Raw genomic sequence first — 17,941 nt, 5'->3', positions numbered from 1 at the left:
GTTAACAAATTTATTATGACATATATGCTTTTTGTCCGTTTATTCAGATGCATGAAGCATTATCTAGAGTTAAAGAGTTTTATGTACAGATGGCTGGGGGGATGAGGGGAGGGGATTGTAAACAGGGAGATCAGAAAGGAAATAAAGTGCTCTTCCCCAAATGTGCTTAGGTTAAAGGGGAAGGCAAGTATGTGCTCATTTGTACATCACCTGAGCTTGTTTAATGCCAGGTTCCAAACGGAGTTAATATTTTTGACTTAATGGCATGTTGCGTTTTTCTTGTGTGTGGCAGATTGGGTTAGTTTCTCTCCTCCGTGGTTTAACAGGTGCCTTTGCTTATACTTATAGCTGAAGATGCTGTGAAAGAAGCCAAGTGCACATTACAGCAGTCACAGGACTCCCTCTTCCAGGATAAACTTGAGGTATAGTAACAAGGATAAAAATGTTTGAGATATTTAGGGTGTGCTGTTATTTCCTCCCCCGCCCACCCAAAGCACACAGTCTTACCAGGGAAATCTCCAGGGGAATTGAATGAAAGCTGTGCAAGAACGTGAACACAACCACCTTTTAGGGGCAGACTTTGGTAACTATGGCCAAATCCAGGCTGGGAAAGTATATCTTCTGCCTCAGGGTTCCTGAGAATTAGGGGTTGGAGCAAGAAATGAAAGAAGCCGCAAAGGCTAGGCTCCTCGTAGTAAGAACCTGGCCAATCCAGAGTGTTCAAGCTTCCTACCTGTCGTAGGGGCTGATGTTGCAAAACCTTGTTCCTTTCTGGACCTGAAGAAGAGGGCTCTGATACACAGTCCATGATGTTACTTGAAGATCCACCTTACCCTATGTATGCCACTTCAGTCTGCAGAATGGGCACTTGGACACGCACCACAATGTTTGCACTTATAAGGAATCAATCTCATAGTGTTGCAGAGATCTGCATTCTGGAACTGCCAGACTGTGGACATCAGGCAGGCTCCTTCACTGTTCTGTTTTTGGTTCCTGCTTAAAAAAAAAACCCACATTTTTGTTTAGGCAAACCTAACCAGATATGTAGAGTTGATGCACATTTTAATATGTACATATGTGTTATAATCAATATTTTTAACTGCTGGTTTTATTTATAATTTGTGAATAACCTTACAAATGTTAAATAATTAATTTTTAAGGTTAATTTATGCTTAACTCTGACTTTTACTGATGCATTTTAATGCATAATTTATTTCATGTAAACCACTTCCAGGTTTTTAAAATTAAGCAGAATCTCTAATACCGATCCACTGCATTTCACTGGCCTTGAGTAGGGTGATTTCCCAGCGAATTGTGTCCAAAGTCTGTGCTTTATTTCGCAAGCCGCTTTTATTGGCCCATAACGGCCAGTATAGTGTCAACTTTTTCCACATTTGGCTGTGTTACTTGGATAGACTTAAAAGATAATTGCTCAGAAATATAGGCCATGCACGGTGTTAATGCTAGGCTTTTGAAAGTTTTGCCTAGCATGACCTTTAAACAGTGGGGAAGATTTTCCAATCCTGTTAATTGCCTATTTACTATTGCTGAGGACTCTTAAAGTCGTTATTAAGCTGCATTGGCTTCAGATTCAATTATTTCCTAAAGAGTGTTTAGAAGGCACTTTCCACTTCAGAAGACTTTCAATGTGATAATTATGTAGACTAATTGCACCTGCGCAAATTATCATTTATATTCATAGGAACGCTCACTATTATACTAATCCCCATTATACTGATTTACAAGCCTTCCACAACTATCACTATGATTAATGCTTTGAATGCACCACCTAAATATTTGCATGGTGTGAAAAGTGTGCTAGGTGCTGTACATAAATAAACGTGACACAGTCCAAGACAAGGCAATTTAACTACTTACTTTTAAGCCCTATTCAGATATCAGTTTCCACAAAGTGTCCATAATTTAAGAACAGAACTCGCTCCCGCAGGAAGCAGTGGTAGGTGGCTTTAAAAGAGAATTAGACAAAATTCATGAAGGAGAAGGCTATTGATTTCTACTAACCTTATGACCCACCAGAGGTATGCACCCGCCTTTCAAGAACCTGAGAGAATGTTGTGGCGCTTGACAGAAAATAAGGTTGTCAAACCCCAAAGGAACGTGATGGAGTCGTAATCCAGGAGTTTCCAATAAACAAGTGTAACACAGAAAAGAATGCTTATTTGTAGGATAAAGTGTGGTGTTGAGAGCCAGACTAGGATCTGGAAGACCAGGATTAAGCAAGGGGGGAACCATGTACACCCCCTTGAGTTCCTATGCAAAAAGGTTGAGATGTAAATGAAACAGATAAATAATCTCTGGGAGGATCCTGGAATACAATATGTGCTCAGAGTAACTTATTCCACTGCTCTTTCCTTTCTGGTGACGGGCGTGCTCAGCTCGCATTAATGGATGCAATGGAGAATGAAAAGAAAATGAGGGAAACATTGAAAGACAAGCAGAGGCAAGTTAAATGACACTGTGGTTTACTTTTGGTGAAATGGTCATGTGAGAGAGGAAAGGGGAACGAGTGCAAAAGAAAAAGAAAAAGCCCTGCCTGCCTAAAATGACCAATCGTAGTTGAAGCATGGGCACATGTGGGTGCTATATATTCCTGGCATTATGTTTTCAGTTATGTAGGCATTGAAACATTTCTGAGAGTTTACCCCCGTTGTTCAAACTTTACGTTGTAAAGAAAAAAAGGCAGCCTCTTTTTAACACTGAAAGCCACTATTCAATATGGGTCCTATGAAGAATGGGGCTAACAGTGCTGGATCACTTGGGAAAACGTTTTTCAGCAAGCCATGGTGTCAGGTGAAGGGTTTCTCTTTGCCCACATGGTTTGAGGGACGTGGCTTTGAGGGACAAAGGGACGTGGCTTTGAGGTGCTGGTGATCAGGGAGTTGCAACTTTGCTTGCACCAGACCTGGTGTCATGTATGATGTCAGATGTATGTCGGGTGGGTGTGGCTTGGACAAAACTGCTCTACATGCCAGACGGAGAGGCTTCCCAGGCCTAACTACACCCAGAAGCTGGAGCATCCTCACTGCTGTTGTAAAGAAAAGGGAAAAACAAAGGACCCTTGTATATTTCAAGAAGTATCACACCATTTGAAGCAGCTGTGGCTTTCCCCAAAGACTGCTGAGAACTGTAGTTTGTTACAATTGCTGATAGTTGTTAGGAAGCCTCTGTTCCCTTCCCAGAGCTACCATTCCCAGAGTTATATGGGAAGAGGGATTGATGTTAAATGACTCTGAGAATCGTATCTCTGTGAGGGGAACAATTCTCAGCACCCTTAACGAACTACAGGTCTCAGGATTCGTTGAGGGAAGCCATGACAGTTTAAAGTGGTATGATACTGCTTTAAACGTATAGTGCAGATGGGGCCGTCATCTCAGTAGTGTGGTTTGTAGTTCTAATTGGAACACCAACCTACTGCAATTAAAACTTCTCCTGCATTTGAGGCAATTTGCGAAATCATTGTGGAGTCATACAGTGAAACCTATCCGTGCCTACTTCAGAATAATTAACTATGAGTTCAGTGGTGCTTGCCGAAGGCTCAGTAGAAATGTTGAAAATTGCTCATGAGCCATACTTCTAAAACATAGAATGAATATCTGTTTAATAATGGTGCATGGGTTAAACCTTTTTGCCACAGAGCAAAATCAGATTCTTTCCTAATTTATCGCATCAAATTGGGTTAAATCCATAGTTACGTACGCAATTTACTTGTGGAAGCCAGTAGCCTTCAAAATGAAGTTAAGTGCAGTGGGGAAATCTTTTATAAAGTCTTGTTTGTTTACTGTTTAGAAATCTGAAACAACCCAAAAAGCTCTTCTTAACATTTGGAGTCAACATTCTGAACAGAAGTCAATATGGCATGCTTATCTACAGCAATAAACGCTTGATCAAGATGTTTGAGAAAGTTGGACCACAGAAGAATAGAGGATCTTAGTAAGTTTTCTTTATTTTTCAGTGTTTTAGGGCCACCTTTCAGGGTTACTTGAAAATGCATTTCTACTACATGCCGGTGGGCTTGCTCCAAAGTTCTCCTTAAAGATAGAAATATTCTCTGTGTCATTTTGAGTATTATTTCAAAGGTTAATGGGTGACTTTGGGATAGTTACTCTCTCCCAGACCAGCCTCCTGCACAGGGCTGTTGCAAGGATGAAATCAAGGTGGAGAGAAAACCATATTCTCTGTGAGTCCTTGGAGGGAAAGTGGTCCTGAGTTAAATCCATCATTTGAAGTTGGTGTTAGCATAAGGAGGAAATCCTCTTCGTTGGTTGGCAGTGATTTATAGTAACTTTAAGACTGTGACGTGAAAGGGTTGTCACACATTGGGTGAGCAACCAGTTGAAAACATAATATGAGCCCTGTGAGCTTCATGGCTGAGCAGGGATTTGAACCTTAGTTTCCCAGGTCCTAGTCCAAATTTCTAACCACTACACCACACTGGCAGTTTGGACGCACTATGATTCCAAATTAATTTTTCTAAATCCTAAATATTATAAGATTTTACCAATTGAACTTCAGCCACTGTATATTAATTTTTTTAAAAAGCTCAGTTTGTGGAGAAGCTACATCTAAAATCAGGCCCTGCCCACTGTGTAATCTAAAGTATAATAATAATAATAATAATTTATTATTTATACCCCGCCCATCTGGCTGAGTTTCCCCAGCCACTCTGGGCGGCTCCCAATCAGTATTAAAAACAATACAGCATTACATATTAAAAACATCCCTAAAGTATGTTTTTACTATTGCAGTTTTGGTTCCGGAGCTGTAGGGATCGTGGATGTGCCGTGCGAAATCATGGAGCCAACGCACAACAAGCAGGCCTTTGCAAACGCTAGGGAATATAACCGCTTGTTGAAGGCAATGGAAAACTGTCTTGTTCAGTATTGGAAAGACATAGGATTGAGTAAGTAGTGGGCCCCATGTGCAATGCCTTGCAGTAGTCTAAGCAGGAGGGTACCAAAGCATACAACTAAGCAGCCCCATGGTGTCTCCATAAAATCCAGCCCTATTTGCACTGAATAATTCACAGCATGGAGCCTCCAGTTCATGACAGACCCTCCTTAATGGGGTGCGTGGTTACAGTTTTGAAAACAAAAGGGTCTTCGTGATGAGCTTCTCTAAGCAAACAGCGCAACAAAGTCATCCCTGTCTAGTCTAAACGGTCCCTGCACATCTGATTTGCCATATAGGGCAAAAGTTTTTAATAAATAAATAGCGGCTCTTTTGACTCTTTAAAAGGTCTTTCAGGGGCTACCTGAACAGTAATTGAGCTGCTAATGTATGAGTTTCAAGCATTAGGAGCATTTGGGCAGTTACAATTCCGGCCTTAAAAGCACATTATGTGAACAACTACCCTTAATGTATCAGAGTGGCTGAGTGACTAAGCTTCTGACTCATCCTTACACCAGTTCAGCCCTTTCCCTGCACCAAGATACACAAAAGTTTGCTCGACTCGTAATAGATAAGGGGAACCATTTATTTGCTAGGCGCTCTGATTCCACGCCAGCTGCTGCCAGTAATGTAATAATGCTACAGAGTCAGAAGGCTTAGGGGCCCATGGAAGCATCACTCCAGGGCCATATAAGGGGTGGCCATGGCATGGTTCCTTCCGTGTGGTTTTCTTCTTTTATTTCTAATATATTCTGCATTTTAAGGAGAATGGTGTGGTATGGAACAATGTCCCTCCTCTCAAAATGTGAGAATTAGATACTAGGGTCAGTTTCAGGTTTTTGTGGGCTTTGAGTGACAAGACGATCTGTGGGTTCCTTTTCTAAGTACACTGCTGGCTTCATGTTTCATCCCAACCTCTTTCAGCCCATTCTTTCTCAGATAAGCAGACTCATTCCTTTATTACCTTGCCCAAAGGTGCATTTTTAAAAAAGGAAGAACACACCAAGAGGATACAAAATGTGCATCTACTATGATTACATGGGAGAGTCCATGCAAAAAGGAAAAACGCATGCAGCGATCCTTGCAAAATTTATATCAACACCCATTTAGGTTTTAGGTTCACAAAAACACACACCAACTGACTCAACATGCATAGTAATCAGTTGAAAGGCTTGTCATAGGGTAGCCAAAACAGTGGTGAAGGACAGAATGGTCAGTTTATGCTTTAAAATGGTCAACAGCTAGTCCTGGGTAGTTCAGAATGTTTAAGTATTAAATTCAGAACAGACCAGGAGATGCAGGAAGTTCAGGATATAATGGAGAGGAATGCAGCCATTTTAGGATCCCAGTGGAGGGATAACAATTTTAATATAATGGCAAGAGAACCAAAACATCTTGGGGCCAGGCCTGGCTTGAGTACTGCTAATGAGTCTCTCCAAACAGAAGAAACAAGGCATGGCAGCAAGGGGTGAATAGAAAGGAGATGGGAAACTGCAAGATATTTCTCGCTAATAAAATCTGACAAGCAATTGCTGTTCACCTAGCAGAGAGGCTAGAAGAACAGGCAAACACGTTTGTGCATTCTTTTTGCAAAATCAGATCTGTGTGCATATGCAAATGCTTTTGATAACCCTCATTTTGGAATCTGAATGCCATTGCTCTGATGCCCATTTAAAAATCTGGTTTTAATCATTAATATTTATGTGAATTCTGAATGTTTTAAATAATGTACCAAAGCTGCTTCTTTTTCCCCCTTCCCTGTCTTTGACTTTGCCTTCCAAATAGTTTGGATACTTTTCCTTGCTTAACTACAAAAGATCAGATGCACTCTCTCCAATAGCTGAGTGCCAGTAGCAATTATAGTCTCTCTCCCCCTCCCTGTGTGTGCTCTTGCTTTTATATATAAGAAAAATGCACAGGTAGTTGTGCAGCCTTAGGCAGGCAGCCAAAACAGAAGACGTGAAGCCTCTGGTAGATGAAATTCAGATTAGTGGGTCACAAAGTGTGTAGGACTATGATAAATTAAAGGCTAATGCTAATTGTGCCACTTGCAATCATGTCACATGTTTAATCATTTTTATTACTGGCGTGGAGAAGCAATGCTCATAAAGGTGGGGTGGAGATATTTACCTGTTTCCTCTTAAGGGAATTGTAATGATATTCAACCCTTCCCCCTCCTATTCACACGGCAGTTAGCTGCAGGAAAGAGATCAGTTAGCATCAGTTAGGATTCTCCTCCCACCCCACGCCTAACTGCAGTGTGTGTGTCTTTTCATTGCAAACATGGCAGATGTAGGGTTAATCCTTCCCATGCCCTGTGTTCCCAGTGAATATTAACCCTAGGCCTGTAATTAATTAAATAAAAATATATGCCACGCTTGCAGTGTGATTACTGTCTTGTTAAACCAGTGGTTGTAAACAAGGACTACAACTTCCATTAGCCAGCGCAGTCAGTGGCGAGGGATGATGGGAGTTGTAGTCCCACAACATAGGGAGGGGGTTTCCACATTGGCTACTCCTGAGTTAAGCCCTAAGCGCCAATCACAAAATTCACCTGAACCTCGCTGTCTTTCATAACCGTGTGCCAGGAAAGCTTGTTGATCTTCCTTTCTTCCACAGGGCTTTCCCGCTACTGAGTCCCATTTCTTTAGGTTATACTTCTATTCTTAGGGAAAGTGCCTCACTGTCTGCGGACCAGAGATGGCTGAGCGCTGGCCAGCCAGCAGTTCTCTTCTGGATGTAGCCATCAATGCCCTACATTGAAGTAAATAAGGCAGCCTTCTATAGAGCAATCATGATCATCCAGCCTATACCCATGCTATGTTGCAGTGCTTATCAGTGTTTGTCTCGCTGCTGACAAAGATAATAATAAAAAAAGATTCCTTCCAGTAGCACCTTAGAGACCAACTAAGTTTGTTACTGGTATGAGCTTTCGTGTACATACACACTTCAACAGAACATTGCAACGATTTGTCTCCCAAGGTCAAAAAGAAGAAGCCTTGTTCTGGAGTGATTTTGGGTATCTGAGTAACAACTGGTCTGCTAAACCTTCAGAGAGCATCCAGTACAAGAGAAGGCGGGCTGTGGAAATCCCTGACATTGTTCAGTGTGGTGAGTTTCTACATTTGGACAAATAGGAAGACAAGGCAGGGGGAAGGTAGAACTCAGCGGGGTGAAAAAGAGAGTTCTTTGTTCTTTGACTTCAAATATGTTTGCTCAAGCATTCCTCTTCACAGATGCCGTGCACTGCTGTGTTTTTCACTTTCTTCTTCTTTGAAAGGATCCTCTTATAAACAACTCCTTTGTTTCACTTTTTGCTGTCGTTAAAAGCACACTGTGGGGCAGCTAATGTAACAGGTCTCCTTCATGTTTTGTTATAAAGGCTGCTGGCATATAACTTGAGTGGCTTTGTAGGCCTCTGTGTGGGATAAAGAAAACTCTAGGCATGTTGCGAGCTTTTTGTTTCTGTGGTTTAAAAAAGAACACACACATAAATCTACACATACACCTGTTTTTAAATTTTTCTCTGCATGAGGTTGTCATTTTGGGGCGAGATGTAGGAGAGATGCACAAATAGAATAAGCTCAAAAAGACTAGGGTGGACTGTTTTAGGACTTGCACTGAGGATCTTGTGTCAGCTACCTGTTTGTCAAAGAAACATTTCTTTCAAGAGAAAATGCCATTGCTCAAATAGTTTCTATCTCATTTGTGACCAAAGTTGTCAGGGGGTTGAGAATTAAAGAGCAAAAATGCAGGCAATCAACCACAGTACCATATTAAATCAATTGTGCCATTAATGATTGTAACCATTAATTTGGATTTAAATCTGTTAATTTCATTCATTAGATATTTGCCTCAAATGGAGACTCCTGTCATATGACACCAGTATAAAACATGGAGGGCATCACGGCACCTGGAACTGCAGACAGAATCCTAACCCTCACGAAAATAAGTAAGCTTTTACATTTGGCTTGAACCTACAGTCTTATCTAGTCAGCAGAGATCTCTCTTTTCTTACTACAGTGATACCTTGGGTTACATACGCTTCAGGTTACATACGCTTCAGGTTACAGACTCCGCTAACCCAGAAATATTGCCTCAGGTTAAGAACTTTGCTTCAGGATGAGAACAGAAATCGTGTTCTGGCGGCGCGGCGGCAGCGGGAGGCTCCATTAGCTAAAGCGGTGCTTCAGGTTAAGAACAGTTTTAGGTTAAGAACGGACCTCCGGAACAAATTAAGTATTTAACCTGGGGTACCACTGTATTCATAGTATGAGGCAAGCTTCAAAATCATCTTGCCCAACAATCTCCTAAGTGCAGGAAATCCAGAACAAAATTTATATATTTACACACACGTGCAAAAATGCATAACATGATATGAAAAAAGATGTAACACTGGCAAGTATTTTATATTCATACCAACTTTAGCATGTATCTTGGAAATAACTTTCTCCAAGACACCTCTAAGACACATGTCCACTTCTGTTTATTAAAATATGACATTGGAAGTGTAATTCAATTTATCTGTTCTTAAATGTATATCCCAACTTTTCTCCAAAGAACTCAAGGGAGAAGACATACTTTCCCCCCAGTAGCTGCTCTCTCTGTTGAACCTGAGACCTCCTGTATGCAAGGCAGATGCTGGGCCACTGAGCTATGTGCCCGTCCTTGCCTGTGCCATTTAGAGAGATGGCGCAGGCGTTTCTTTCTATTGAAAGTCAATATTACTTACTAGGTGTGGTGTACCAGAATGTTTGCCCCGCGTCCCTTTGGGCACCTTCAACCCAACTCAGTCAAAGAATGACAAACAAAAGCTCGTCGTAGATGCCATTCGGCAACGTAAATGGAGGCTGGAAAATCTGGAACAGGTGAGCTGCTTCCTGAGATTTGTACAAACGTCCATACACAAGTAACTCCACAATGGCGTATGTTGCGTGCACCATTTTCAGCCCTGGAAGGGGGCAGAATGGGGGCAGAGTGGGCTTACGCACACAGTTTGTCAGAACGCAACCCCCATGCAAACAGGGAGTTGCCTGTCATTATATATGTTTCATTGTGGAATTGGATAATTGGAATTTAGGGTTTCCCCTTTTTATTGAGTGCACTTAGGGTTAGATGAAATTTTGAATAGTCAAACGTAAAGAGACATTGGGGGGGGGATTCTAGGCACAAAAACTTAAGAAATGATTATGTGTCTGAGGTCCAAAATTCTAATAATTTTCTCCTCTCTCCCCCACCCCACTTTTACACTGGAAATTATATATAATATAATAGTAGCAGCAGCAGCAGCAGCTGTGGAGCTCTTTTGGGTCTCTCTGTATTCCCCTAAATTTTTTTAAATAATTTTGAGAAATATTTCCAGAAAAGTATTTTCTGCAGTCCCAAGTCTTAAGTCTGTTCAAAGAACACAGTTGCATTTATATTTATAAGATCATTGCTTCTGTTTATAAGAATTATGAATAGATTAAAATGCCTGCTTGTCAATTCCTCTGTTCTTACCTTACAGAAACTTCACTTGATACAACCCCATACAATTGTCCAGCCTACAGCTGACAGCAAAACTCATAAGGATGTGAGTCACTTGGATTGCAGCCCTAAGCTTGTGAATAAGTACCACTAAGATCAGTGGAACTGCCATCTTAAGAGACATGGCTGTGATTGGGCAGTAAACCATTTATTTTGGCATGCTATTGTTATTAAGAATTTGTGTAGCACTCATTAGGTTAGATCCAATGGGTTGTTGTTTTTTCTGCACTCGGAGGTCTTCTTATTCAAGAAACGTTCTTTTATACCTAACAAGCAGGAACATGAGAATTGCTATGGGTCAACCTTCCCCAACCCAGTGCTCTTGAAATATTTCAATTCTTTTTTTTTTTTTTTTAAAAATATTTATTTATACAACAAGAAAAAACAAGAAAACACACACACACAAAACCCCCCCACAAGTATCAAATTACACACAAATTACAAAAATAACCATAGACGCGTAATTTTCTTGACAAACAATAAAACATCTATTGGTCTTAATACTAAAGACCCAACTTCCCGTCTATTCCATATTTCAAGTTCAAATTACTTATTGCCAATACACATTTTTTTTCATAATTAAACTTATTCTCAATAAATCTAATTTCTTCTCTCTACCTAGCAACTATTACTGAAGTTCCTCGAATGCTGCAACAGAATTTAAACTACTATATTTGTTTTTCAGATATTCTTTGAAAACCTCCCATTTAGAAACAAATTCCTGTTTGGATTTATTCTTTATTTTTTCTGATAAACCATCTAATTCGGCATATTCTGTCAGCTTTTGGATCCAATCTTGTATAGAGGGGATTTCATTACTCTTCCATTTTGCTGCGATCAAAACTCTTGCTGCCGCCGTCGCATATAAAAAGATACCCTTCCTCTTTTGTGGAATATCCAAATCTGTTATTCCCAGGAGGTAGGCCTCTGGTTTTTTATTGAATGAGATCTTTAGAATTTTTTGCAGTTCTGCGTGTATACTCTCCCAGAATACCTGTATTTTCCTACATGTCCACCACATATGGTAGAATGTTCCTGAGTCTCCGCATCTCCAACAATTGCTTGACACATTTTTATACATTTTTGAGAGTTTCCATGGTGTTAGATACCATCGATGTTGCATTTTTTGAAAGTTCTCTCTAATCGTGTAACAATTTGTGAATTTCCAGTTGATCTTCCATAAATTTTCCCATTGGGCCATGGTTATTGAATGGCCAAAATCCTGAGACCACCTCACCATTGCCACTGTTACCTCCTCCTCCTTGACTGTCCTCCTTGACTATTGTTATTAAGAATTTGTGTAGCACTCATTAGGTTAGATCCAATGGGTTGTTGTTTTTTCTGCACTCGGAGGTCTTCTTATTCAAGAAACGTTCTTTTATACCTAACAAGCAGGAACATGAGAATTGCTATGGGTCAACCTTCCCCAACCCAGTGCTCTTGAAATATTTCAATTCAATCAACCTCAGGATACAGAGCAACCTCTGTACTAACGTGGTGGGTTCTAGTATTTACACCAGCACAGTTCAGGTATTCAGCTTCACACGACTATAATCACATGGGGTAGGAGAGTCTTCGTGCATTGGTGGCATGTTTGTGGTGGGGCAGCCTCCTGAATGCATGTCATCTGCCCATGAGTTGCAACCTTGGCTGCCTGGACCCAGCCCCACAATATTGGAGATGGCATTGGGCCCATCAAGAGGCCCATTGTTAAGTTGTGGGTGAACATATCAGACGACACAGAGATTCTTCAAACAGCTCTTGTTTATTCACAGGCCAGAACAGAACTTTACTGAAGGGTTCAGCCAGCTTGCTTATATAGGGCTCCATTAGAACGCAACAGTAACCATTTTCTGCAACTATCCAATCACTGATAATCACTTTCGATCCCTTATTTGCATATGTGGACCTGAGTGAAAACTATCTACAGTATCCCCCTGCTGGCCCAGGGTGAGAACTTCAGTACATAACACCCATGGCTCGAGGAACACTGCTCACCCAGCAGTCAAAGGCCTTTTGCTACCAGATGTCAACTCAGGCCCTCCAGATGCTGTTGGAATACAATTCCCACAAGAGGGAAGGTCTCAGCAAGATTTTACAGCAAGCCTCTGGTGTAGCTGTAGGGAAGGTTGGAGACCTGTGCTGGGAATGAGTAGCTTACAACAGCCTTGCAATGCAGTTAATCATGTAGGCCAGCTGTTTGGATTCCCATTCAAAAATCGGCATACCTCTCAGACTGCGGAAAGGTCAATTTACCCAAATTGTGCCTTCAAATCTCTTCCCGGGTCAAATGCATGTGGAAGTTTCATGGTCCATTGACTTCCATGCAGATTGGTTCTACAAATGTTCAAAAATTAAAGAAAGAAAGAAATGGACATGAAATAAGACCCAAGTAAGAGCAAAGACTCCTGCCTTTGATGCTTATATTGATGCATTTAACCCTTTCAGTCATGGGTTTAGATAACACCAGGGATGCACTGCAACAATTTGTTGTAGGACCCCATTTGTTAATACTTCTATTTCCTGGCTTCTGGTGTGTTATGTGGCCTTTAGGGGAGAGATGGAAGGAAAAAAGGATGGAGAAAAAGACAGTAATGTATGCTCATATATTCTTCGTCACTGTATATCTAGACTCTAAAGTTCATGATCTGTTCTTCCGGCCTTGTAAAACAACAGTTACTCACCCAATATGAACTGCTATGAAAGGCGACTCAACAAAATAATTTGGCAAATAATCTGATCTTTAGGATCAGTAACATCAGTAGTCTTTAGATTTGTCCTCAATCAAGTAATAGTTTCTATTCTCTCATGAATCTAACCAATGGAACAATTCTATCCAAGCTTGAAAAAGTGATGCCAGTTTCTCTTTCAAATGCCCAGAAGATGCTGTGCGAGAGAAAAGCTTTTCATAAAGATCCACATCCAGCCTGCAGACGTTTGATTAAGAGTAGTACAAATAAAAGACGCACACAGCACTTGAGCCATCAAAAGGAGCCACCTGCAAAGCAAATGACTTGCCCTCAAAGGAGACAGCATCCTTGTCAGGAAGAAAAATGTTCCCTTTCAGCGGAGGAGGAGGAGGAGAAGGATCATGATATATCAGAGGTACAGGCATATGGCAACATGTGTTGAAAACAATCAGTAGGCCTCACAATATTCGATGTGCTTCATAATTCTTATTCTCCCTTGAATGATTCATTTCCCCCTATTAATATGTTGCTTAAATGAACAGGCACATCCACATGGGGTAAAATTGGGCTGGGGTGTTGTTTTTTTAATGCAGTCAAGAGTCACAGAAAGAATATAACAGAATATAGAGATTAGAGAACAGATTTTCAACTTCAGAGAAAAGAGGAGGCAGGGTGTTAGGAGGGGGTTGTTTGGTATTCTGATCAAGCCATTGGGCTAGTTGACACATACACACATTCATGTCTAGATTACTGTGACCATCCAGTGGTCAGTTGTGTGTGTGAATGGCCATGACATGTCAAACAGTGCCACGAGTCCTCTCCCATCCTTCATGTGCCATGCTTTTCAGTGGCATCAGTTCACACATTCAGCTTCCAGTCATCAGGTGTACATTAATCAGGTGTAGAGAAATCAGGTGGTGCACCTGTATGTGTGAACCAGCTCTTTTTCTTTTTACTAGCGCATTCAGACTATTTTCCAGATATTTGTGCAACATTATTATTATTATTATTATTATTATTATTATTATTATTGCTGATCATCATTACATTAATGGGCAGGTAGCTTGATTCTGTGTCAGAGGTCACATTCCGCTTACAGCCATCCAGCTAACGTGGCAATAGACTCTGTCACAGTCATTGTTAATCATGGCGCTGCAGCACTGTTTAAATTAGTAAGCTATCTTGGGAAAGGCGGTTTCTTTTATTTATGTAGCAAACACTTATGTTGTTGTTGTTGAGCTCTAATTAATTGCCCTAATTGTTCTCGTTCTAATGCAGGTGTCACCTATTGAAACAGAAGATGAAAAGCCATGTAATGAAAAGCTTGAGTTCAGCAAAACTGAAGTGGATAGCAAGCAAGAAATCATTTGCGTAAGAGCCCATTGGTTACTTCCTTGTGCAAATCAGACTGGATTCTGAGGTTTAGGCTACACGTGGAGGAAGGTGCATGCTTTCAGTCATGTACAGTGGTACCTCGGGTTAAGTACTTAATTCGTTCTGGAGATCTGTACTTAACCTAAAACTGTTCTTAACCTGAAGCATCACTTTAGCTAATGGGGCCTCCTGCTGCTGCCACACCGCCAGAGCAAGATAATTGTTGGGCAAGATAATTTTGAAGCTTGCCTCATACTATGAATACAGTGGTACCTCGGGTTAAGTACTTAATTCGTTCCAGAGGTCCGTACTTAACCTGAAACTGTTCTTAACCTGAAGCACCACTTTAGCTAATGGGGCCTCCTGCTGCTGCCGTGCCGCCAGAGCATGATTTCTGTTCTCATCCTGAAGCAAAGTTCTGAATCTGAAGAACTATTTCTGGGTTCGCGGAGTCTGTAACCTGAAGCATATGTAACCCGAGGTAGCACTGTATAAAGAGGATAGAATAGGTATCCACAGTGCTCAACCCTTCTTCTGCCATGCCTTGCCTCTCACAGTCTGGTTCCAATATCAGAAGCTGGGCTGGCCTGAAAGAAAAGTGTTGGAGGGAGCAGGGGGAACTTTTGCTCTTGATTGGGGCACACCTAGGGTTAAAGAAACAACTTGGTTACATGTAGCTTGAGACTGCCTTACTTTGAAATCCACATTACCTACATCTCTTAGCTGATGGCTGCTTCTAAAACATATATATTGAACAGGTGGCAAGAGTGAAACATTTCCTTTTAAAAAAATGCCCTTGCCTGTTTTTCTGATACTGGCACCAAAAAGCAATTTTCATTGCAGAAAACGTAGCATAGATGGCGACTGAATTACTTAAAAGTCCCTAATACTCAGCTGGCTGCTTTGAGCACTCTAAGCCTCTCCTTTGAAATACTCCTTGCTTTAATTACTTGTGGCTCATCTGCTCAACTGTTTGGTTTGTCTAGAAATATGTACTACTTCCTCTGACAAAGAAAAAAGCAGTCGACAAACTGTATTATGCAGGTATAATTAGCACACATTTAAAAGAGTTTGCTATCCTGAGTTAATTATGTTCCTGCCACTTATTGTAAATAGCAGGTGGTCGACCCAAAACAAAAAGAATGCCAGCAAGTGAGATTACACTTAACATATGTCAAGTCTTATGTTTACAATTACTTTGGGAGGCTGCGGTGCTGGCAAGTAGCATAATGAGAAACATCAGAAAATTAAGGCAATGGCTTCCAGAAAACAATGCAAAACAAACATCTTTAAATTACTTAAGATTATTTATGCCATTGAGGGCCCTATAAAGGGCAGAAACAAAAGGTTGAAGCCAATTTTGCTGGGCTCCCCAAAGAGAGAACTTGAAATGTAGATATGATGGAAAATCTTTTGTTGATTTTTGTACACGATCTGACTCAGGAAATATTATTTGATATTTAAGTGAAGAGCTCTCCCTACAAGAATAATTATTAATCGATCCATATCAAATTAGGGGTGTATGTATAGGGGTGTTAGAGGAGGGGTAGTACCTCTGATGGGGGACACGTTGTGCTCCCTCTGGGGTAGCTGGTGTACCTTTGGTCCCCACCATGCAATCAGCTCTCACCTGTGGCTCCCAGAAGCTGTCATGTGACAGAGGCCACGTGCCAGGAAAAGGCTTTGATTGGTCGGCTAAACCCAGCAAGGGCAGCCGATGGGTTTTAAGCCCTCATTGAATTAGGGACTTCCTCTGCATGCGAAGACAGGCTCCAGTGGTTTGAGTTGACAAGACCCATGGCGGGTTGAATGGTCAAGAAAGTGGTTTCTGCACATGCTGCAGAGGGAATTAAGGAGAAGATGGGGTTCATTAACCTAGGAAGGTAGGAGAACTCTGATCCTAAACCTCTGCTGCCTTGCAGGATGTCTTTGGGAGAAGAAAAGGCTAAGGGGTACACCCTAGTCAGGTCTGGAGTCCCCAGGATGGTTGGATGGCGCTTTGTATGTCTCCTTCCAACCACTCCTGCAGCCAAGCTGGTGCCAAACATATGCCCTGCTTTCCTTTGGACCACATCAGCGAGGCTGAGAGGGGGAATCTTGTCATTTGGGCAGCTCAGGACCTCCATACACAGTCTTGTGGAGTAAGCTTTGCTCCTGGTCAAACTGCAGTTGCTTTAGCAACTGATATTGCATCCCAGGAAAAGATCCTGAAAGTTACTGGGTAGGGTGCAGACAGATGGAAGTTAGCTAGGAACAATGTACTGAACACCACAACAAGAATTATTTTAAGCAGGTGGAAATGTGCAGAATAATCTCTTTTCTTGTAATTATTATGTTGGGCTGATCTAGCAGCCTCTTCTTATGTTCTTATAGTCAGATGCAAATGAAGTTCTACAGCAGAATCAGTAAAGTACTGGTTAAAAAGGAGACAGAGATTACTACAAGGTTAGCTACCAAGTTGAAATTAAAATTCCAATGGGGTTCCCAATGCCAAAGATCCATGTATTTCTAAATATTTTGAGAAAAGACCTCTTCATAATCAAAATGTTACATTGCAGATTATAATATCTGACAGTGACACCGAAGTTACACCAGAAGATGAAGACGTTATTTTCCTGTACAAAGGTAAAATCAGTCATATTTTTGTCAGTGGGATATCTGTTTTCATGTTTCTAAAATACGTCATAGCCAGTATCTCCACTTACATAATGCTTTAAAGGTGAATTAAAGACTGCTGTGCTTAAGGACTCATAACCACAGATGGTAAGGGAATAGCGTCATGGTTGCTGCCATTGGTATGTGGCCAAGGTCAGAAGAGGTATTTGGGTTTGTGGTGCCAGGCACTGTGAAAAGATCTTTGACGCAGGCTGAAAATGTCACTGGTTTTGTGTCTGCACAGTCACCTAGAGATTTCTGCACTACACCAGTGTTACACCAATGTGCCCTTATTGTTGACAGTCAGTTGTTCAGAATGTGCTTGCAAGGACTGCAAAATTGTATTACATGACTTCTAGAAAAATCCAATCATGTTTGTCAGACTTGACCTACATGTTCATTTCTATCCGGATTTGAAATTACTGGAAACCCAGCTCATGAACCAACTCATACTTGAATGAACTCCAGCCCCATTAACATTTAGCCAAGCACTGGCAGTTTAAATTCAATATCAAGGAGAAAAAATTTTGGTAGTTGGAATTTATGCGCCGAACGAGGGAAAATCTGAATTTTTTAAGAAGTTGCATGAGACTTTACTTGAACATTTGGATTACAATTTAATTTTGATGGGAGATATGAATGGAGTGGTATCTACAAATATGGACAAAGCACAAAAACAGGTAGTCACCAATGATGGTAGACTACCTAAAACCTTCTTTGAAATGACTGACAATATGGACTTGGTGGATATCTGGAGAACAAAGAATCCTTTGGGAAGAGAGGGAACC

At 41.1% G+C, this 17,941-nt stretch overlaps 1 protein-coding gene and 1 long non-coding RNA gene across 6 annotated transcripts in view; one reads left to right on the top strand and one right to left on the bottom strand.

Annotated features, from left to right (window-relative positions):
• Positions 1-17,941, top strand: part of MORC1 (MORC family CW-type zinc finger 1) — a 50,050-nt gene that overhangs the window by 22,722 nt on the left and 9,387 nt on the right. For 4 of the 5 annotated variants that reach the window (XM_081859655.1, XM_081859652.1, XM_081859654.1 and 1 more), the window contains 11 exons: positions 349-422; positions 2,397-2,461; positions 3,808-3,951; positions 4,767-4,921; positions 7,891-8,019; positions 8,755-8,860; positions 9,644-9,776; positions 10,415-10,480; positions 13,315-13,539; positions 14,403-14,495; positions 17,057-17,123. In XM_081859655.1, coding sequence (XP_081715781.1) covers positions 349-422; positions 2,397-2,461; positions 3,808-3,951; positions 4,767-4,921; positions 7,891-8,019; positions 8,755-8,860; positions 9,644-9,776; positions 10,415-10,480; positions 13,315-13,539; positions 14,403-14,495; positions 17,057-17,123 — 1,257 coding nt within the window. The remainder of the gene's footprint in view (positions 1-348; positions 423-2,396; positions 2,462-3,807; positions 3,952-4,766; positions 4,922-7,890; positions 8,020-8,754; positions 8,861-9,643; positions 9,777-10,414; positions 10,481-13,314; positions 13,540-14,402; positions 14,496-17,056; positions 17,124-17,941) is intronic. The other variant, XM_081859653.1, reaches the window with a different exon arrangement.
• The window catches only part of LOC309340810, a 54,009-nt gene that overhangs the window by 32,874 nt on the left and 3,194 nt on the right, over positions 1-17,941 (bottom strand). The gene's annotated exons all lie outside the window — the stretch shown is intronic.

This window comes from Podarcis erhardii, assembly GCF_964252035.2.
Source record: "Podarcis erhardii genome assembly, chromosome: 4".
In the NCBI taxonomy this organism is placed as follows: domain Eukaryota; kingdom Metazoa; phylum Chordata; class Lepidosauria; order Squamata; family Lacertidae; genus Podarcis; species Podarcis erhardii.
This window is presented reverse-complemented; position numbering and strand designations above follow the sequence as displayed.